The following is a 21,241-nucleotide window of genomic DNA, read 5'->3' on the forward strand; positions in this document are numbered from 1 at the left end:
GCGCGGGGACACGGGGGGCGCGGGGACACGGGGGACGCGAGGACACGGGGGGCGCGGGGACATGGGGGACGCAGGGACACGGGGGGCGCGGGGACACGGGGGACGCGAGGACACGGGGGGCGCGGGGACACGGGGGACGCGAGGACACGGGGGGCGCGGGGACAGGAGGGGCGCGGGGACACGGGGGGCGCGGGGACACGGGGGGCGCGGGGACACGGGGGGCGCGGGGACACGGGGGCGCGAGGACAGGGGGGGCGCGGGACGGGACACGGGGGGCGCGGGGACACGGGGGCGCGAGGACAGGGGGGGCGCGGGACGGGACACGGGGGGCGCGGGGACACGGGGGCGCGAGGACAGGGGGGGCGCGGGACGGGACACGGGGGGCGCGGGGACAGGGGGGCGCTGGACGAGCCGAGGACTGGCTGAGGAAGTTGGGGGCGGCGGAGGGGTCCATTGGTGGGCGGGGCTTTGCACCTCCCGGGTCCCGGCGGGGCGTGTCCCCCCAGCCTCGCTCCCAGCCCCGCCGGGTGCCCCCAGCACCGAGGACAGGGCCCGCATTTAGGGGGAGAGTCGGAGGCGCGGTGCGCAGAGTAGGAGCGCGGCCCCGGCCCGGAGCACTCAGTGGGCGCCGCCGGTCCCGCGCCGTGTTCCGGTCCGCCAGGGACGCCGGCCCGCTCCCTCCGGGCTTTGCCCTCGCTGGCCACGCAGCGCCCTCCCTGCCTGCGCAAGGCGGCCACCGGAGCACGGCGCCCGGCCCGCCAGCAGAGCCCCCGGGGAAGACGAGCACAGACTGCCCCCCTGCGGACGCGCCGGGCAGCTCCTTGGCTGGATATTCCCGCTGGGAACTCTGCTATGGAGGGGGGAGGGCATCGGGCCCAGCCTCAGAGCCCCGACAGGGCGAGGGCGCCGGGCATCGGAGCCAGCGCCCGGATCGCCCCTTGCTGGGCCGGCTGCCCCGGGCGGGGGGAGACAGCACGCCCCCTCGTGGCGAGGCTCTGTACTGCCGACAGGGCCTGGGGGTCTGAGGCTGAGCCGGAGCTGAGGGAGCTTCGGGCTCGGACCCTGCAGAGCACCGCCCCCGCCCCGCGGCCCCGCCCCCTGCCGGCCCCCCATCGCCCGCCGAGTCCTGGCTCCGGGTTCAGGCGCCCCCAGATCCCGAGCCCCTCCCGAGAGACCCGGGCTCCCTCTGGGCATCTCCAAGGGCGGCGCCTCTGGGCAGGGAGACTTGGGGGAGCAGAAAGCCTCGGGACACGAGAAGGAAAAGGAACCGGGGTGCAGGCCCCAGCTCCAGGGCCGGCCCTAGTCTGCCAGGCCCCCCTGGTCCCCCGAAGCCCGGGGGGGGGGGGCAGGCGTGATGGGAGGACACTGTGGCCAGCCACGTGACTGTCCAGACCAGCAGGACTGTGGCTCCGGCCGCCGCACCGCACAGCGGCCCGTCCGCGTGTGGAGCGGGGAGGGGGACCACACAGCCCTTCTCTGGGCAGGGATGGGAGCAGGGCTGGGAAAGCTGGCGAGACTGGGCCCGAGTGGGGCCGGGCTGGGCACTGGGCTCCACGCCCTGGGTCAGAGCGGCTGTTTCCGCCCCTTCTGGGACTCTTCCTTGGGGCCGCCCGGTGGGGGTGAGCCAGGCCAGGCGGCGCGGGCCCGGAAAGTCCCCTCTTCACTGGGTGGTCTCCGGCAGGACTGCCCCCTCCATGGCGTTCATGCCCTCCCTCCCCTGGGCTCTCCCCAGGCCCCGGGATCCAGGGCCCAGCCCAGCAGCCCCTCCCTCCCCCCAGACCCTCACAAGCAGCTCTTCCCCTGCGGAGACTGCCTGCTCTGAGGGGTGGGCCCTAAGTCATGAGATGGGCCCCCAGACAGTGTGTGGGCCCGCACAAAGCCAGAGCTGGCGAGAGACAGACTGGATGCCGGCCCCCATGCCAGGGCTGGGCTGGCACCCCGGGAGCGGGCGGATTCCCGAGCCAGGCTGCGCGCAGGCAGGACCTCTGAGAGCCGCCACGCTGTTCCCCTCACGGCCCGTCCGGAGCTCTGCCCATCTGCCCGAGCGCAGCGCGGAGCCGAGGCAGTGCCCCTCTGTACACCCTGCACACAGTAGGCACTTATTAAATGTTTATTCACGGGGTGACGGCCAAGGACACGGGCTGGAAGCTGCCCTGCGCTCTCTGAGAACCACTGGGATGTTTTCAGGGGGCCTGAGCGTTGGAAATCATCAACCAGCACGAGTCCAGGCTTAAGAAAATAATGGAGCAAATATGAATAAAAGGTGGCGAGGAGGCATCACAGCGCACAAGATGCAGGGCACACATAGGAAGTCCGGATCTGGCTCAGACACTGCTCCCGGGCCACTTCCCCGTCTGCCTCAGTTTCCTCATCTGTCCAGTGAACTGGAGAAGAACATCCCTTAGTGAAAGCACTGCTAAGGTCCCTTCGCTTTGGGCAGAATGAGAAGATCAATGGGAGAGGAGCTTGCTTGCATGTTATGCATATCATGGTCTTCTTCCAGAAGGAGGACAAGCAGTGCGGAGGGCCGGGAGGGGACGTCTCGCTGCAAGCTGGGCTCAGTCACACAGCTGGCTTCCCAGTCCTGGCCAATCACGCAGGGAAGCACGTGATGGGGTCCCTCCCCTCCCAGCCGAGGCTCCTCTGTCAAGCCTCTGACATGGATGGACTATTGGGGCTTCAGGGAATCCCTTTGTCTCCCCGGCCTCAGTTTCCCTGTCTAGATGAGCTCTCTGCTAACTCTGTGTCCGTGGTTCTTCCTGACAGGAAGGTGAGGGCCTTCCCTGCACCTTAAACAGGTGTTGAGAATACCAGGAAGGTTCCCTCGGCCAGGGGAATTCCATCCGCCACTTTGGATTTTACTGGTCAGAAGCTCAGGCCAAGGAGACGGACGGGACGGAAGCAGGGGAGGGCTTTGGACCCGGAGGGTCTGACTACCCTGGGAGAAAGCACAGGCTTTGGTTCCCTTCTTCCCTTCTGACTTGTCGGGTCACTTCTATAAAGTGAGGGGGGGGACGTGGAGGATCACCGATCGGGCTGGACGTTATCCGGGTCACAGCCGTGCCTCGTGGCACGCTGGGAGAGACCCAAGGCAGCATTCAGAAAGCGGGGCGGCACGTGCTGGGCATCCGCCCTGGGAAGTGATCTCCATCACCTCAGCTCAGCCCACGGCTCCACCCCTCAGGCGCCCTCCCGAGAATCTCTCGGAGCCCTGTACGGACATCCAGGATCGAGGACGGGCGGAGGGAGCACAAGCAGGGAGCCCATCTTACAAAGAAACCGACACTCAAGAGCCTAAGTCCAGTGTTGCTTCCGACTCTCCTGCTGGAGTCCCTGGGAGGAATGGGGCCGGTGGGAGCTCGTAGGGGCGTGCACACGTGTGTGTGTGTGTGTGTGCATTGCATGCATGCATGTGTGTGTACACCAACCATGCTGGTGGGGTGCGTGTGCATGCATGCATTGGGGCCATGTGTGCTGGTGGTGGGGATTTGGGGCTATGAGAGGGAGGCAGGGCTGGGGAGAAGCGTTGGGCTACCAGGCCAGGGTCAGGACCAAGTCCGGAAATGTTTATTCATCACAAATTCACATGTTGTTCCTCCGTTCCCCGGGGCCCAGCTTTCGGTAACTCCCATGGCCTCCCCTCAAACAGACAATCTGTGTCAAGCACCGAGCACCCAGTCAGTGCTTATAAATGCTTGTCCCCCTCCTCCTCCTGAACCCCACCCCTCCTCACCCCACTCTACTGTGACACCATCACTTCTGTCCCGCCCTGGGAGGTCACAAGGAAGTGTCTGAGGCTGGACTGGGCAGAGCTCGGCCATCTTGGGCCTTCCCCGGTCCAGCCACAGAGCCGGCTCTCACACTGAGGAGCCCGAGCCAGCAGCTGCTTCCCTGTCCCCGGTCACCGAGCCTGCCATGGCCCAGCAGCAGCAGCGCCGTGGAGCCCGGCCCATCAGAGGAGGACTGGGCCTCGGGGGGCAGTGCCAGTGACGGCCCAGCCAGGAGAGCGCCTTGTGCTGAGAGTGGGGTGTGCAGGCCCTCAAGCATGCCCGCCCCCAGCGAGGGAGCAGGAGGCGGTCTTCCTTCGAAGAAGGGGCCTCAGGGACCCCACCAGATGGAGGCTGCTTAGCCTGGCACCCCTGGGCTCTGGCAGGGAAGGCGCCCGAGCTGTGGCTCTTTGTGCTATTGCAGAGCCGAGGGTCCTTCCCCTCCCTCCGCCTCTGATTTCAAGGGCAGCTCTGGCTTTAGAGGGAGGAGGAGGAGGCCCCAGGAAGGGTCTTGTTCTCCACAATGGAGCGTCTCCGTACTTCCTGGTTGGCAGCAGGCCCTATGGGAGCCCGGAGCAGCCTGCTTCCCTCCCCGTCCTCCTCCTCTTTGCTGCCCATTAGAGGCAGCCCTCAAGGAGCCATGTCCACAATGCGCCCCCCCTAATTCACTCGCATCCTCCTGAATTGCAGCAGAGACTTTGAGGGCTGGAGGTAGGTTCTGGGCCGGGGAGCTTGAAGATCTTGTCTCAAAGGCAAAGTGGGGGCTCCTCCTGTACCTCCACCTTGGGCAGTGACAGCAGGACCACAGTCACGGGGGGGGGGCTGGGTCTTACCCTCTGCTTCCCGGACCCCAGCCTAGCACCTTTCCTTCTGCTGGGGCCAGTCTCACTCCAGGGGCTAGGCCCAGAGGAGGAGAAAGGCCTGGCCTTCGGGCCTGGAAGTGCTCTGGGGGCCCAGTCCGGCTTCTGGTTCCTGGGTGAAAGTCCGCCTAGCCACAGGGTGCACCCCCCATTCTTTCCTGGTACAGAGCCTGGCTGCCCCCTGACTGCTGCCCCCAGGCCTTGGGAAGGAGGAGGCGGATCCGGAAGAGTTGCGGGACCTGCCTGTGGCCTCAGGCCTGCCTTGGCGGTCATCAACAGAGCTGAGAAGGGACGCGAAGGGTCCCAAGTCACCTCCAACCCAGCGCCCCCAGGGGCAGGGCTGGGCCCAAAGCCTAGGAGAGCAGAAGAGCCCCTTCAAGCTTCCAGAATCTCTGTGGGGCCCAGGAGCCTCCTGTGAGGGAATGGTGCAGGAGGCCTTCATGAAGGAGCAGGAGAGGAGGCTGACGGGCAGACAGGCAGACAGGCAGGCAGGCAGACACACGGAGTTCGATCGACAGAGGCAGACAGACAGACAGATACAGACCGACAGACACAGACACAGACAGACAGACGCAGACAGACAGACCGACCGAGACCGACACAGACAGACAGACAGGCACAGGCACACAGAGACACAAAGACAGATACAGACGCAGACAGAAAGGAACAGACACACACAGACGCACAGACGCAGACACTCAAACACAGACACACAGACCGACACAGGCAAGGACAGACAGACCCAGACAGACACAGGCAGACTGACAGACAGACAGACACAGGCAGGCAGACAGAGACAGACACAGATAGACACAGACAGAGACACGCAGACAGACACAAACGCAGACAGGCAGACACAGACGGACAGATATAGACAGACACAGACAGACAGACAGACACAGACACCCACAGACAGACACAGGCAGACCCAGACAGAAAGACACAGACACAGACACACAGCCAGAGACAGACAGATCCAGACAGAGACGGACGGCCAGACACAGACAGACAGACACAGACAGACACAGACCGACACGAGCAGAGTTAGACAGATACGACACAGACACACCCAGACGGACATAGACAGACAGACACAGACAGATTCGCACAGGCGCACACAGACAGACACGGACAGATTCAGGCAGGCACGACAGACACAGACACCGCTGGACGGGCTGACGGGCCCTCTGGGCTAGGCGGCCGTTCCCTCAGCGAGATGGGATCCGCTGCCCTCCATGTGATCCCGCGCTCCAAACAGCCAGGTTTCCCGTAACCACAGACAGGGCCGGGGCCAGCGTGGCCGGTCCCTGAGCCTCCAGGCCCTCGGCAGCCACAGAGTTGGGTAAGTGGGCGCCCAGGACGCCAAAGCCCCCTAAAACAACGGCAGCTGGAGGGCAGGCCTGGGGAGGCCCTGAAGGGGTCAGTGGGGCTCGGGAAGGGAGAAAGAACTAGGGCTGTCTAAGAATGGGCGGTTTTGAGCTCCCCATGCCCGGAGGCCCAAGGGTGGGTGGTGAGCCCAGAAGGCCAGCTCCGCGGGCCTCCCCGCAGGAGGATGGTTCCGGGGCAACACGACCAAGTCGATCTCTCGCCAGCCCCGGCCTTGCCCGAGACAGCCTGGCATCTGCCGGGAGAGGGGCAGGGCTGTGCTGAAAGAACGCTGCCAGCCGGCTCCTGACCACTGCCATCCCCACCCCCACCTCGGGAGTGAGGAACCCAGGAAGAGAGGCGGGCGCACACCCTGCACGGGGCCGGGCTCCCCTCCCCCAGGTGAGCCCTGCCCACTAAAGCAGTCATGCTGGAAGCAGCCAGTGTCGGACAGCTGAGATACTCGGACACGGAGACGGAGAGAGAAAGGGGGCAGGGGGAGGCAGTTTAGAAAGCAACAGAGAAAGGGAGAGGGAGGGAGGAAGACAGAGACCCAGACACAGAGACAGGGAGAGAAGGGGGTGAGAAGAAGGGGGATCTGAGATGCCTGCGACCTGCACTTGCCAGGGCTCCCAGCACGCTCAGCTCCCAATTAACCACAGGAACAGCAGCGTGAAAGGCCGTGGCCGAGGTGAGCACTGACGGAGGGCCCCAGGGGAGCACTGACGGAGGGCCCCAGGGGAGCACTGACGGGGGGGCCCCAGGGGAGCACTGAGGGAGGGCCCCAGGGGAGCACTGACGGAGGGCCCCAGGGGAGCACTGACGGGGGGGCCCCAGGGGAGCACTGACGGGGGGGCCCCAGGGGAGCACTGACGGAGGGCCCCAGGGGAGCACTGACGGGGGGGCCCCAGGGGAGCACTGACGGAGGGCCCCAGGGGAGCACTGACGGAGGGCCCCAGGGGAGCACTGATGGGGGCCCCAGGGGAGCACTGACGGGGGCCCCAGGGGAGCACTGAAGGAGGGCCCCAGGGGAGCACTGATGGAGGGCCCCAGGGGAGCACTGACGGAGGGCCCCAGGGGAGCACTGATGGGGGCCCCAGGGGAGCACTGACGGGGGGGCCCCAGGGGAGCACTGACGGGGGGCCCCAGGGGAGCACTGACGGAGGGCCCCAGGGGAGCACTGAGGGAGGGCCCCAGGGGAGCACTGACGGAGGGCCCCAGGGGAGCACTGACGGGGGGCCCCAGGGGAGCACTGACGGGGGGCCCCAGGGGAGCACTGACGGGGGGCCCCAGGGGAGCACTGACGGGGGGCCCCAGGGGAGCACTGACGGGGGGCCCCAGGGGAGCACTGAGGGAGGGCCCCAGGGGAGCACTGAGGGAGGGCCCCAGGGGAGCACTGAAGGGGGGGCCCAGGGGAGCACTGACGGAGGGCCCCAGGGGAGCACTGACGGAGGGCCCCAGGGGAGCACTGAGGGAGGGCCCCAGGGGAGCACTGAGGGAGGGCCCCAGGGGAGCACTGACGGGGGGCCCCAGGGGAGCACTGACGGAGGGCCCCAGGGGAGCACTGACGGGGGGCCCCAGGGGAGCACTGACGGGGGGGCCCAGGGGAGCACTGACGGGGGGCCCCAGGGGAGCACTGAGGGAGGGCCCCAGGGGAGCACTGAGGGAGGGCCCCAGGGGAGCACTGACGGAGGGCCCCAGGGGAGCACTGAGGGAGGGCCCCAGGGGAGCACTGAGGGAGGGCCCCAGGGGAGCACTGACGGAGGGCCCCAGGGGAGCACTGAGGGAGGGCCCCAGGGGAGCACTGACGGAGGGCCCCAGGGGAGCACTGACGGGGGGGCCCCAGGGGAGCACTGAGGGAGGGCCCCAGGGGAGCACTGACGGAGGGCCCCAGGGGAGCACTGACGGGGGGGCCCCAGGGGAGCACTGAGGGAGGGCCCCAGGGGAGCACTGACGGAGGGCCCCAGGGGAGCACTGACGGAGGGCCCCAGGTGAGCACTGACGGAGGGCCCCAGGGGAGCACTGAGGGAGGGCCCCAGGGGAGCACTGAGGGAGGGCCCCAGGGGAGCACTGACGGAGGGCCCCAGGGGAGCACTGACGGGGGGCCCCAGGAGAGCACTGACGGAGGGCCCAGCACTGACGGAGGGCCCAGCGCTCCCAGCCCCGAGGGCCGCTCTCTGACGCCGCGAGAGCAGCAGAGGCGGGTCAGGTAGCGCAGGCTTTATTTGGGGCTGGGGGCTCACTGGGAGTAGATCATATCTGATACGGCCCCGGGGGCGTGGGTGACGATCTGCATGCGCAGCCACCAGTAGTAGTCCATGGGGTGGTAGCGGGTGTACGGGGTCTTGGAGGTCAGCGCGTGGCTGACGGACTCGATGACGGGCTTGGTGTCCACGGAGCCGCTCTTGCAGTGGAGCTCCATGTTGCTGACCCTCTGGTTGAAGTACTTCTTGCCGTAGTCCCTGCGCACGTCCTCGGGCAGGCTCTCCCACATCTTCTGGGCCGTGGCCTGGATGCGCTCGGGGCTGTAGATCCTGGTGGCCACCACGAAGTTGCCGGGCTCCACCACGCTGACCCTGACGCCCATGGGGAAGAGCTCCCAGCGGAGGCAGTCGGAGAAGGCCTCCATCCCGAACTTGGTGATGCAGTAGGTGGAGCGCCCGGCGCTGGCCGTCCTGCCCAGCACGCTGCTGATGTTGACGATGCGGCCTGCGGGGACACAACGGCGGCTGGGAGCCTCCTCCCTGGTGACCCGGGCTGGGACACACTCACCCCCCCGGGGGCCACGGACACAGGCCCGCTGGCTGTCTTGTTCCAGCTGGGCTGAACGCTCCCTGCTAGCCCCGGAATCTGGTGGGGGTTTGGGGGAGCCTCCCCTAAGGGAGACCTCCCCTCCAGCCTGAGCCTCCCCTAAGGGAGAACCCCCCTCCAGTCTGAGCCTCCGCGAGGTCTGCAGGCCCTGCACATCCCAGGCAAGGCCCGACTACATCTGGGGATTCTGGGTCCAGCCCTGAGGAAGCATGGGCCACTTACAAGGCACTGGGCGCAGAGCTTCCAGGCCCGGACATGGAGCCAGAAGAGCCCTCAGCCGAGCCGAGGCCAGGCTGGGACCCCCGGCCCCACAGGGGCGGCAGGGCCGGGCTCCAGCCCCGGGGCTCGGACCCCAGCACCTCAGTCCCTTCCAGCAGGAGGAGCCCCTCCCCGGTCTCACTGAGCCCATCGGCCCCATGCCCCTCCCGGGACTATCAGAAGCCATCCGGACAGCCGCTTCCCGCCCCTCCTCCTCCCGTACACTGTGTCACCAAGCAAAGTCTTCATGGGACACTGCTCCGCTGGCTCCCCGGCAGCTCCCTACCCCTGTGGGGCCTGCCCCCTGGCCCGAGCCCGGCCTTGTGGGCCCACATCCGCTCTCGTCCCCCCCGCCTCAGAGAGCCTCGCTCCCCGCCCTCCTCCCCAGCCCAGAACCTTCGGTGGAGCTGCCCCCGCGGCACGGCCCCTGCCCGCTGTGCCCTCAGCCCCCACGCTTGCTCCGGAACATTGGCTCCATAAAGACAAGGACTCAGAGGGGCCGGAGGAGAGGGTCGGGGGAGCTGCAGCCGGGGCACAGACAGGAGGGGACGGCGCGGGCGGAGAGCTAGGCAGGAGGAGGATGGCTGGGCAGGCGGAAATCTAATGGAAGAAAGAATGGTGGAGCGAGGGATGGATGCGCAGGGAGGAGGAGAGGGAGACGCAGAAAAGAGAGCGGGGTGGCTGGGTGCCTGCGTGGGTGAATAGATACATGGATGGACGGATGGATAAATAAATAGGTAGGAGGACAGACGGATGGATAGAAGGATAACTGCCACTGTGTCCCGGTAGGCGGGCATGTCAGAAGGGGCAGAACTGCCAGTTAAGGGATCCCCACTCCTGCCCTCTCCTCCTATCCCTCCATCCCCCTCCCTTGGAGCTCGTCTCAAGCCTAAGCAAGGGCAGCTAAGTGGCGCCGCACCCCCAGAAGCCCACGCCAAGCCTCAGGTGTCCTCAGAGGCCGCTGAAAAGCCTTTAGAAGCTGCACTGGCACCGAGTCTGGGGCGGCCTGGAGCCCCGGTGGGCACGGAGAGCCGCCTGGGGAGATGCATGGGCAGCCTCGAGGGGTCCGTCTGGAAGCTGCAGCCGGGCTTGGGGGAGCCCCGAGGAGCTCCTGGCCTTCCCCGAGTGGGGGGAGATGGGCCCCCCAGCCAGACCCGGCTCTGAGGCATCGGCAGGTGGGGCCCGCAGTCCGAACCCTGGGATCGCTGAGGTCCCCGTGGCCACGAGCCCGGAGCAGCCCCCTGCGGGTCATCTCGGTGTCCGAGTCCCTCTGACCCTGTGCCTGGCAGCGAGGGGCCCGGGCCGTTGTCCAGCCTGTGTCCCGTGAAGGAGGCGTGCTGGCTATGGCGGAAAGATCCTGACGGGACACAGAGGCCCGGGTTCGAGTCCTCCCGTCTCCTCGGGCCCGGGGCGGCGCTCCCCTTCTTCTCCGGGCGCGGAGGGTGTGGGGGTGCTGGAGGCCCCCGGGGCCTTGCTCACCTTTGGCCCTTCGCAGCATGGGAAGGGAAGCCTTCGTGGTCCGGATGGTTCCCCACAAGTTCACCTCGGCCACCTCCTTGTAGGTCTCCAAGCTGGTGAACTCCACCTCGCCGAAGGCAGAGACGCCCGCGTTGTTCACCAGCCCCCACAGGCCTGGTGGGAGGCAGGGGAAAGGAAGGGGCCTCTGTGGGGGTGGGCCAGGGCCTGCCCTTGGGCCCCTCCCCCAGAGACCCCTCGCAACCCCCCAAGAGAAACCCACCAAACAGCGCAAGCATTTATGGAGCGCCCACTGGATACTGGACCCTGGCAGCGCTCTGTGCTCATATTCTGGAATGAGAGACCCCCGGCCGTGTGTCTGACAGACGGACACAAAGTAAATGGGGGGGAAGGGCCGAGTGTGGGCAGGGGATCAGCTGAGCCCTCACTGGAGGGGCAGGGGCACAGGGGTGTAGGTGGGTGTGTCTTGGGGCACCCCCACAGCTCTGACCTGACCCCCAAAGGAGGGGGTTAATCACAGAACCCCGATCAATGGCAGAGTGAACCCCCTTGGGCTCCCTGCTCCACCCTGGGGGTCCTGTCCCCCCAAGTATGAAGGGCCTTCACTGGGGAAAGGGCCTTTGGGGGCCCCTCGTCAGGCCATCCGTCGGGTGCCACTGGGGCAAAGGGAGGCAGAACGCTCTGGAACGCGGGGGGCGGCTCAAGCGCCCGGAGGAGAAGGGCGTCCTTGGGGTCCCCTCCCCACACGGGGCATGTGCAGCCTCCCTCCCGGCCCGGCCTCACGGACCCCCCGAGGCGCCGGCCTCCCCTTGGCCTCCTTCCCCATGGAGGGAGAGCACCTAGAGCTCCCGGGGAAGCTGGGCAGGCTTCATGGCTCGCTCACTGGGGGCGCCCGGGACCCCGGCTCAGGAAGCATCCACCAGTCGCCGTGGCCGGGGGTTCACCCCGCGACTGACCCCCAGGAAACAACAGGGTCCCTGCCTCTGGGCCGAGCAGAGGGGGTGGGGAGGGGGCCGAGGACCACCACGCGCAGCCAGGAAAAAGGCAGCCACGTCAGCTGGGCCGGAGGCAGCAGGGGGAGACCCCCGTCGCCCAGGAGGGGGGAGAGCCGGTGAAAGGCGCCACGCTGAGGCCGAATGGGGCCCCTGCTGGGCTGGACGCCCCCTCCTCTGGCCCCCCAGATCACAGGCCAGAGGCCCCGCCTGCTGCGAAACGAGGAGATGGCCGCCCCCGCTGACCCTTCCCTCTGTGGCCCCAGGCTGGCTGCTTTGGGGGGTTTGCTGAGCCCCCGCAGTCTGGCCGTGAGCCACATGAATGGGGGCTGGCACAGGGGTGCGCTGGAGGCCTGCCAGCTGGCGGGTCCCACCCTGCTGTTTCTGAGGGCGGGGCTGGGGGGAGGTAGCGAGGGGGCTCACACAAACCCTGGGGCGTTGGCAGGGTTATGGGGGGTGATGGGAAGAAGGAGAGACAGAGCCAGACAGAAAGAAACAGAGGCAGAGACAAGAGACAAAGAGAAAGGAAACAGAAGGAGGAGGGGAGAGAAACAGAGACACACACACAGACGGAAACACAGACAGACGAGAGACAGAGACAGCGAGAAAGAAGACAGAGAACCGGGGAGAGACAGAGACAAAAAGAGAAAGGGACAGAGACAGAGACAGAGACACAGAGAGAGCCAGAGAAGAAAAGAGAGAGAGACAGGGAGAGACAGAGTTGGGGGCGGGGGGAGAGAGAAATGGGGAGACAGAATCGTCGTCCTCAGACCATCCCAAGCATGAACTCGGGGTCACCTATTTCGTTCTTGGGGGGCTTTTCTCCACAGCTGAAGCCCGTGGTCCCCGTGCGGGAGCCCCCAATCCTCGCGCCTGGGCTGACGCCCGCTGTGTGTCTGCGTGCTCTGGCCCAGCCCCCAAACTGGAGGAAGGTGCAGTGGGCGCCGGCCTTCCCGGGCAGGGACTGACCTTGGACTTGGGGAGCGCAGCCCCGTACCCCGCTCCTCCCATCCCACCGGCTTTTCCAACTTTCAACTTTTTGTGTTTTTCTTTTTGCAATTAAAACCCGAGCTTAGAACCAGGGTCCCGGGGCCGTTTCTCAGGCGGGACCGCGCGACGGCGCCCGAGCCTTCGGGTCCCAGTCACGTTCTCCCCAGAGCTGACGGTTCGTTTTGTGCGTTCCATAGTTTTGCCCGTCACGTATAAGAGCTTACCAAGTGTCCACGTTCCAGTACCTTTTTTTTTTTTTAGTAAAAACACTTTTTAAATGGCCCTGATGAACTACCCAGTCTCCGTCCCCTGAGCCTCTTTCTCCCACCCCCGACACTCAATCCGACAAGCATTTATTTGGCACCCTCTGTATGCCAAGCACTAGACTGGGTGCGGGAGCTTGCCGACATGCGTGTGCACGGGCCACAAAAGGCAAACTGGCTTAGGGACAAACGTGCAGATTGGAAACCCAGAAAGGCTCAGAGGGAGGCAGCCGATGGTCTTCCGGGCTGGGGCCCAGCTGCTGCCTCGGACCAGCCCCTGGGCGGGGGGCCCCATCCTTGGCTCACCTTCGCTGGGGTCCTTCAGGCTCTTCTGGATGGTCTCTATGGCCTTGTTCACCTCGGCACATTTGCAGACGTCCAGCTGGAGGGTTTTCATACGGTCACAGTTCATGGCGTCCAGCTCTTGGCTGCCCTCTTTTCCCTTATCCTAGACACACACACAGGGACCAGAAGCCCTGGCTTAACACCAACCCCAGGCCGGGGAAGACCGGGCTGAGAAGGCAGCAGCCGAGGTCAGAGGCTGCTTCCGGCAGGGACTCCCAGAAAAGCCTGGGGCTCACAGGGGGAAAGGGGCCCTCAGAGGTAGAAGCCCCAGATCCATTCCCATTCTCCCCACACTTGGGGGCTGGGAGAGAGCTGGGGTCCAGCCGAATTTCCGCCATGATGTCCCTGTGTGTGGCCGTCCAGCCTCCTTCGGGAGTCCACCAGTGAGGGGGCCCCAAAGACCAGTTCCCAAGAATGCCTCAGTTTATTAGTAAAATGAATGGGCTCAGTGCTCTCCCAGCTCAAAACGAGGGTGAGCAGGACCCTCAGCTCTTCCCTTTCGGGAAAACAGCTGCTTTCCTGGAAAGGACAGGCCAAGGAGCCAGCACCTGGGAGAGGTGGGAGGGGGCAGAGCAGTCTCGGGGCACCGGGCTGGGCATCCCTTGCCTGCAGGATGCAGACAGCTAGAAGAGGCTCCTTCTCACACAAAGACCTGGGCTAGCCTGGAGGCACCAGGGGTCCAGAGAAGGCCCAAAGTTGCCCAAAGAAGGCCCAAAATCATCCCAGAGAAGGCCCAAAGTCACTCAGAGAAGGCCCAAAGTTGCCCAAAGAAGGCCCAAAATCATCCCAGAGAAGGCTCAAAGTCACTCAGAGAAGGCCCAAAGTTGCCCAGAGAAGGCTCAAAGTGGGCCCAGAGAAGGCCCAAAGTCACTCAGAGAAGGCCCAAAGTCACTCAGAGAAGGCCCAAAGTTGCCCAGAGAAGGCTCAAAGTGGGCCCAGAGAAGGCCCAAAGTTGCCCAGAGAAGGCTCAAAGTGGGCCCAGAGAAGGCCCAAAGTTGCCCAGAGAAGGCTCAAAGTGGGCCCAGAGAAGGCCCAAAGTTGCCCAGAGAAGGCTCAAAGTGGGCCCAGAGAAGGCCCAAAGTTGCCCAGAGAAGGCTCAAAGTGGGCCCAGAGAAGGCCCAAAGTTGCCCAGAGAAGGGCAAGTGGGCCCAGAGAAGGGCCAAAGTTGCCCAGAGAAGGCCCAAAGTCGCCCAGATTTCCTTAAGAAAGCAGAGGGTCCAAGGCACAAGGCCAGCCCTTGCCTGATGCCCAGAAGGATTCTTAGAAATGTTGGGGGGCAGTTTGTGACCCCTCAGGCACTCTAAAGAGCCAGCTGGCTTCCTCAAGGAGTCAGACCAGACTCCCTTGAGATGGAAGAAAAAGAGGGGCCTTGGATGCCAGCCCAGTGCCTCCCAAAAGGCCTCCCGCCACAACTGTGGAAAACAGGGAGGGCGAGATGGCATCTGGGCCGGCTTGGGGGAGGTCTCTGGGGAGTGCCCAGGGGTCTGGGTCCGGCCTGTTCTGGTCCCCGCTTGATCAGGGCTAAAGCAAAGCTATTGAGCTTGGCGGAGCCTGGGATCTGGGGCTGGAAAGATCCCGAAAAACTGGGTCCACCCTCCCTGAAAGGCGCTTACTTGGGGGGGCGTTTAAAGGCCATGAACCTGACTCTGCCATGGGTGGGGGAGCCCGGTGTGCAGACGGGGAGAAGTGTGGGAAGAGAGATCTGGAGAGTCGGCCATCCTGTGGAGTCAGGGGCAGGGGAGCAAGGGAGGGCACAGGAGGGGGGCAAGCAAGGGTAAGGGTGGTATGGCGGGAGAGGATCAGCTCCCTTGGCACCCCTAGCCCTGCCGGGGGATGTGGGGGAGGGGGTGAGGGCAAGCCCGAGGCTCCTCTGTGTCACCCAGCCCACTTTGGGATGAGGAGAGGCGGAACCCGGACTTGGATCCTGGCTCCAGACAAGGCCTTTCCCTCGGTCTCTCCCTCTGTCAGAGGGAGATGGAGGCGCTCCCAGCTCAGAGGATCCCGGGCGGACCAGGTGGGGCTCAGAGGGAGCGCCGGGGCGGGCTTTGGCAGCAGCAGAGAAGGAGCCGGGCTCTTGGGGACACCCCAGCCTCCCATCCTGACCGGTTACTTGACCATCTGCCCAACCAGCCTGGGGATCCTGAAGACGGGAAGCCTGGGACTGATGCCCAGAGATGGGGAGGGGCCAGGAAAGGTAGGGTGTTCCTGGGGGGGCATGTGGGAGGCTTCTGGGGGGCACACAAGGAGTGCACCTGGGAGAGGCAGGGGTCTCTGGGGGGGACGGGGGTCTCTGGGGGCACAAGGGTCTTTGGGGGGTGCAGGGGTCTCTGGAGGGCCTTCCCTACCTTGAGGAGGCAGCCGGCAAACACCGTGAAGCCCCGCGCGTGCAGGTGTTTGGCGATGGAGAGGCCGAAGCCCGAGTCGCAGCCGGTGATCAACACGGCCTTGTTGAGGGGCTGGGAGGGAGGCCCAGAGAGCCCGTTATGAACCGGCCCCACAGTCCTGGCGTCCCAAAGCGCAGGGAGGGGGCCAAAAGGGAGCCCGGGCGCAGCGCTCTGCGGCAAACGCACCCGCGGGGCTCGGCTCTCCGTCAGAAGTGGGGCTGAAAGCTGTCTGCACCCAGAGGGGGCAGAGGCGGGGGTGGGGCCGGAGGCTGAGGGTGGGGGCCGGGGAGGCCCAGTGTGATCACCCAGGATCCCACAATGATCCCCTGGGGGTCCTTGGCCAATGTGGAGAGGACCTAAAAAGGCTTACTGACCCACTGAGGGAGCCCCACAAAGGGCTGGGGGAGGAGCCAGGGACAAGTGGCGGCTGATGGCCATGGGGGTCCCTGACTGGTCATGCTCCCCTCTCAGCCCCCCGAGGCTCCGTTTGAGGGTCTGGGAAATGCTCGGCCCCCTCCCCAGACCCTGTCACCAGGGTCACCACAAGGGCCGAGACTTCTGCTCCTGGGGTGCCCGGCCTTCCCCGAGACTGAGGGCCGGCCCGGGAGGGCCTCGCTTCCCAGGGGCTCCGCTCACCTTTTTATCTTGGGGCTCCTGGGTTTTCTCGTCCTTCATGGAGTGCAGACTGGACAGCATTTGGCCAGCCCTGCGAGGAAGGACCGTGAAGGGGGAGGGGCAGAGCCCTGGACACAGGCTGCTGGGACAGCTCAGAGGAAGCCTGGCTCGGGCATCTCCCTCAGCCCCACGGGACGCCAGGCCCCTTGTAGCCCCAGAGGCCCAGAGCCGAAGGCCCAGAGGCCTTTAGTCCCAGAGGCCCAGAGCTGAGGGCCGAAGGTCCGGAGGGCACTCCAGTGCCCTTATAGTCCCAGAACCCAGAGTGAGGGCCAGAGGTCCCACACTCCCGCCGCCCGCCCTCGCTGGTGACCCTGAGGACCTGACCTCTGGGGCTCCCGTGTGATGACCCCCCCTTTCTGGCCTCTCTCCAGCCTGAGCACAATGCAGAGGCCAGAAGACTGTCCCCTCCCTCCGGGGGTTCCTGGGCCGGGCCCGACTCCCCATTCCCGGCCACTCCAGGGCCCAACTTTTGTCCCACCGGCTGCTGCCCCCCGACCGTCCATATGGGACTCCCTTTAAGAGGAGCGGATCGGGGTAGGCCAGGACCCAGGCTTCTAATCCTGCCTTCGATGCCTCAGAGGGCCGAGGGAAGCCCGGCCTCAGGCAGCCCTGTCTGGGACCCTCGTTTATCTTCAGTGAAACCATGCAAGTCTCAGCCTCCCTCCAGGCAGAGGCAGCCAAACGTGCCGGCTTCTGTATACTTTAGCAGCAGAGATTGGGGTTCTCAGAAGGGAGGGGTGGAGGTGGGACCCCCAGGGCCCTCTGGCCCCACCCCCCAGATCCTCGCCCCCCCTTCCTTAATCTTGCTCACATCTGGGCTCCCAGAAATCTTCCAGGACCTCCCTATGACCCACCCTTGGAACAGCCCCTGGGATATTTCCATGCCCCTGGGTGGGGGCCATGTCGGGCCTGTGTCAGGTCCCCCTTGGGCGGACCAGGACCCCAAGGGGGTCTGCTGCTGGAAGAGGGACTTCTGCTGCTGCATGTCCCGAGGGCCGCTCTGGGCTGCTTCTCCCATGGGCCACTCAGGAGCTCATCTCTGTCGGACTCCTGGTGCCTTCTAAATTGTGCACCCTGGGACAAAGCCCTACTCGCCCACCCTAGTTCCCCTTCTGGTAAACCTTCCACAGAGACCCCTCCTCCCACGTCTCACCTTGTAATGTTTGGAACATTTTGGAAACCGAGGCGGTTCCGGGCCAGAGGAGCCAGAGCCCTGGAGAACCGAGCAGCCAGCATTGTTCTGACTCGGGATGAGCTGAACTTCAAATGTCTTCAATCGGCTCTGAAACAGAGAAAGGAGAGCGTTGGCCGGCCCGCACAATCAATCCCAGGAGTCCTCGGGACGTCAGGCGGGGTCCTCCCGGGCCCATGGTTTCCCAATGAGCCTCCACCACTGAACCCTCCTTGGAAACAGACTGATGATTAAGCAAAGCCAGTCAGTCAGCCAGTCTACAAACAAACATTTATTAAGCGCTTGCTGTGTGCTAGGCACTGAACTAAGCAACGCAGGTTAGTAGGTATCTCCATCTAGTGGGGGAGACAGTTTCCAGGGCTCATGGGGGGCAGGACAGACTATCTCCGAGGGAAGGGGGGAGGGAGCGGGCGAGGAGGGCCAGGAACGACTTCTCTTGGGCCCACAAATCCACGTCAGCACCCACCGTTCTGGCCCGGAGGGGGGGCCTCCTGGGAGGGAGGCACCGGCCCTGGGCTTCACTTTTTCCAGCCTTCCTTCCTGGGATCTGTCTCTGGCTTGGGGAGAGGAGCCCTGGGGAGGACCCCTTCCTCCCGACTCTGGGGACATCTCTGCTCCCCTTGGGATCCCTGCCGATGCCTCCTTTCCAAAGCTCCCTTGCCCACTCCCTCAGCCAGTGAGCCTCACATAGAATTAAGGAGAGAGGAGGCAGCGGGCCGCCCTGCCTGACAGCACGGCCTCCGCACACGCACGGCCCCCACGCGCCCACGGGCCCCCGCCTCCGTGAGGACAGGGGCGAGGAGTTCTCCTGGCTCCCTCTGCAAGGTTGTGGGGTGTGGTCCTGGTAGCTGCCCGTCCTGGGCTTCTGTTCAGTTGCTTCATTTTTCCCTAGGGCCCAGCCCTTAGCACGGAGCCCGGCCCAAACAGACGGCCCTTAAGAAGCGCCCCTTGCCGTGACCTGTGGCCCCGGGCTGACGCAGCTTTCTCGGTTCTCCTTCCTTCACTCTGCATCAGTGCGTGTGGATCTTCCCGGCTTCTCCCTCTGTCCCTATTTGTCAGTTCTCGGGCACAGGGCACCGTATTCACGCGCCACGGTTTGGTCTGCCACCCCCCACTTGGCCCCCGGCCATCTGCTTCTCAATTTGAAGTTACTGTCAAAAGGTAGGGCTGCCCTGAGAATTTGGGGTTCTTTTTAGCAGACTTCTGTTTGGGGGTTACGGTTCTTTGTAGCAGACACAGCCTGACTGGGGGGTCTGTGGATAGTGCTACAGGTGTTTTAACCAAGAACAACTGCTGGTCGCTTTCCAGAAGGGCTGGGCCATGTCCCATTGCTTTGTCCCGGGACAAGCTGTGCTCAGGAGCCTCCATTTCCCATCTCCTCCTACACCCAGGACTTGGCAGGCAAGAAGAGCCATGGCCCAGGGCCACGTGCCGCTGCCCTCGCTCCAGCCCTGGCGGCCTCCCCATTGTTCTCGGGCACTCGGGCACGCTTGGGAGCTATAGAGTGAGGGCAGGAGAGGTCCGGCCTGAAGGCCCTGGAAGTCTTAGCGTTGTTACCCCGCGCACAAAGCTCCAGCCCGTCCTGGACCTTTCTCCTGTCCTTCCGGCAGCAGCGAGGCCCTGGCGTGCTGGGTGCCCCCTCCCTGGCATGCTGGGTGCCCCCTCCCTGGCGTGCTAGGTGCCCCCTCCCTGGCATGCTGGGTACCCCCCTCTGGATACACAATGTGGTTAATAACTGAGCGGAGCCCAGTAGCCCAGAGCCAGCTAAGCCCTCCGGAGGCCTCTGTTCCCTTTAAATAAAGGGAACATTGTCTGCCAGAGAGGGTGTCCAGGCTCCCACCAGAAGGAGGCTCCTGAGCCCATTGCCTTCCTTTGCCCTTAAGGGAAACAAAAGTCCTGGGGACCTGAAAGCTCCTGGTGCTCCGGGGGGAGGCCGGGCCAGATCCAACAGTCCTCCTTGCTCTGGGCTCTCCCACCAGTCCTTGAGGAGCCCCCTCTAAGGCAGAGACAACATTTAACCCCCTGGGTGCAACCATAGGGATAAACAAAATAGAGAAACCGGGAGAAAAGCCCCTCGCTCCAAAGCACAAGCTTCCGGCACAAGCTGGGGGGGGGGCAATGGGACGAACACCTGGGGGGGCATGGGATGAACACCTGGGGGGCATAGGATGAACACTTGAGGGGCCATGGGACGAACACTTGGGGGGCCATGGGACGAACACCTGAGGGGCATGGGATGAATATCTGGGGGGGCCGGTGCAAGGCCCAGCCAGGAGGAGGGCAGCCCTGGATCACAGACTATTGGGGCCGGGAGTGGAGGGGGAAGAAGAGGAAGACTGGCAAAGTAGGAGGGAACCAAGCTAGGGCGGCGTTAAAAGCGGGAGGATTTTCTCTTTGCAGCTGGGAGTCCTGGGAAACCGGGGGTACTGGGAGCAGGGGGGTTCCGCTCTCCCACCCTCGGAAGGCCGCCCGGAGGCGCCGTCAGGGCCGAGGAGCAGCCTCGGGCAGCGACACTCCGCGAGAAGAGCAAGGAAGCTCCATCCTTCCCGGAGGCCGAGCTCCCGGGCCTCCCCTGAAGGCGGCGGCACGGCAGAGTTCCCAGCCCCGGCCCCTTCCCAAGTCCGGCCGTGAAGGCGGGGGCCCCGGGCCGCGGCCGGGCTCCCAGGTGTTGAGGCGCCTTCTCGCCGGACTGAGACCCCCTCCTGCCCCCACAGTGGCGGGGCAGAGAAAGCACCGCGCGCCCCCCCCCCCCCCAGCTTCCCGCGCGGGCCGCGGAGGGGGCGGCTCAAGCCCAGCTGGCTCACCGGTCCCGGCCCTTCAGCGGCAGCGCTGGCCAGCTCCCGGCGCCCCTCCCGAGCCCCCGCGGCGGCCTCCCCACGAGGGAGCGTCCGGGGGCCGGCCGGGCAGCCCGCCGTCCATTGGTTGGGCGCGAGCCACGCCCGCGGCGCTTGAACTGCGAGCCCGGCAGCCGCGCGGGGGCTCGGCTCAACGGGGGATTCGGGTTGGCCGGGAGGCCTGAGGCTCAGCCCCCGCCCCCCGACGCGGGCGAGGAAGCGGAGCGCCTCCTTACCCTGGGCCCGGTCTGCGAGGAGTCCCCGCCGGCAGCTCCCGCCGCTCCCCTCCCGGCCGCCCGGACTCCCGCCCCTCCCGCCTCCGGGCCCAACGCCTCCCTCGCGAGTCCCCCGCAGCCAGAAGGGCGCGGCCGGCCGGGCTCCTCTCTCCTGGGCCGTAACGGGCCCCCGGGGTCCAAGAACCCTCGCCTCGCAGTCGCGCCCCAGAGGCCCGGGCTCGGAGGGGCAGCGCACGGGCTGAGCGCCAGACTCCCCTCCGCGGGCCGGGGAGGGGGAGGGGAGCGAGGGGCCGGAGAGGCCGGGGGGGCCGGAGGGCTCTGGGCCGCATCCTCGGGCGGAGCGGAGAGCCTGACGCAGGCGGAGGAAGGCCGTTGCGTAGGCCGGGAGCTCCTCCCTCCCTAACCTCCTCTCGGAGCGAAGCAGCGACACCCTCTTTGCAGGGTAGGGAGGGCGGCCGAGGCGGCCGAGGACGCCCTCCCGCTCTGCAGCATCCCCGGCGGAGGCCGCTCTCCCGCGCCCGCCCGGAGGCTGAGGCGGCCCGGGAACGGGGAGGCCCGGACGGACTCGGAGAGCGGCCGCCGCTTCCCCGGCCTCAGGCTCGCCTGCCCTCGGCCCCTTCGGCCAGCTCCCGGAGCTCTACCTGCGGGGCGCGCGGGGCCCAGTCCGCGACTTCCCCCAAGGATGAATGGGGGGCGGGACGAGCCAAAGGAGGGGTGGGATCGTGGCCTTTCGTCTCACCTAGGAAGTGAGCTCCTTCCTCTCCGCCCGGTTCACAGGCAGCAGCCAGGTGCG

General features: G+C 65.8%; 1 protein-coding gene and 1 long non-coding RNA gene across 7 annotated transcripts; one reads left to right on the top strand and one right to left on the bottom strand.

The window, feature by feature from the left end:
• The first annotated feature begins 3,803 nt into the window (after window positions 1–3,803).
• Window positions 3,804–12,611, top strand: LOC141560109 (uncharacterized). Its single transcript, XR_012487628.1, has 4 exons — window positions 3,804–4,478; window positions 4,795–5,969; window positions 6,620–6,683; window positions 12,360–12,611. It is a non-coding gene; the product is annotated as an uncharacterized LOC141560109 (long non-coding RNA).
• On the bottom strand, window positions 8,198–20,751 carry BDH1 (3-hydroxybutyrate dehydrogenase 1). 6 transcript variants are annotated; one of them, XM_074297797.1, is made up of 7 exons: window positions 20,449–20,751; window positions 17,340–17,468; window positions 16,148–16,217; window positions 15,473–15,583; window positions 13,089–13,230; window positions 10,541–10,693; window positions 8,198–8,701 (listed from the first exon to the last, which is right to left on the bottom strand). In XM_074297797.1, exons 2-7 carry the CDS (start codon window positions 17,420–17,422, stop codon window positions 8,232–8,234), a joined length of 1,029 nt encoding a protein of 342 aa, XP_074153898.1. In that variant the 5' UTR covers window positions 17,423–17,468; window positions 20,449–20,751; the 3' UTR covers window positions 8,198–8,231. The 6 variants fall into 6 exon arrangements, with proteins under 6 accessions (XP_074153898.1, XP_074153896.1, XP_074153897.1 ...); XM_074297795.1 differs by lacking the exon at window positions 20,449–20,751 and adding an exon at window positions 20,183–20,339; XM_074297796.1 differs by lacking the exon at window positions 20,449–20,751 and adding an exon at window positions 19,834–20,197.
• Window positions 20,752–21,241: the final 490 nt, after the last annotated feature.

The sequence above is a fragment of the Sminthopsis crassicaudata genome, chromosome 3, assembly GCF_048593235.1.
Source record: "Sminthopsis crassicaudata isolate SCR6 chromosome 3, ASM4859323v1, whole genome shotgun sequence".
In the NCBI taxonomy this organism is placed as follows: domain Eukaryota; kingdom Metazoa; phylum Chordata; class Mammalia; order Dasyuromorphia; family Dasyuridae; genus Sminthopsis; species Sminthopsis crassicaudata.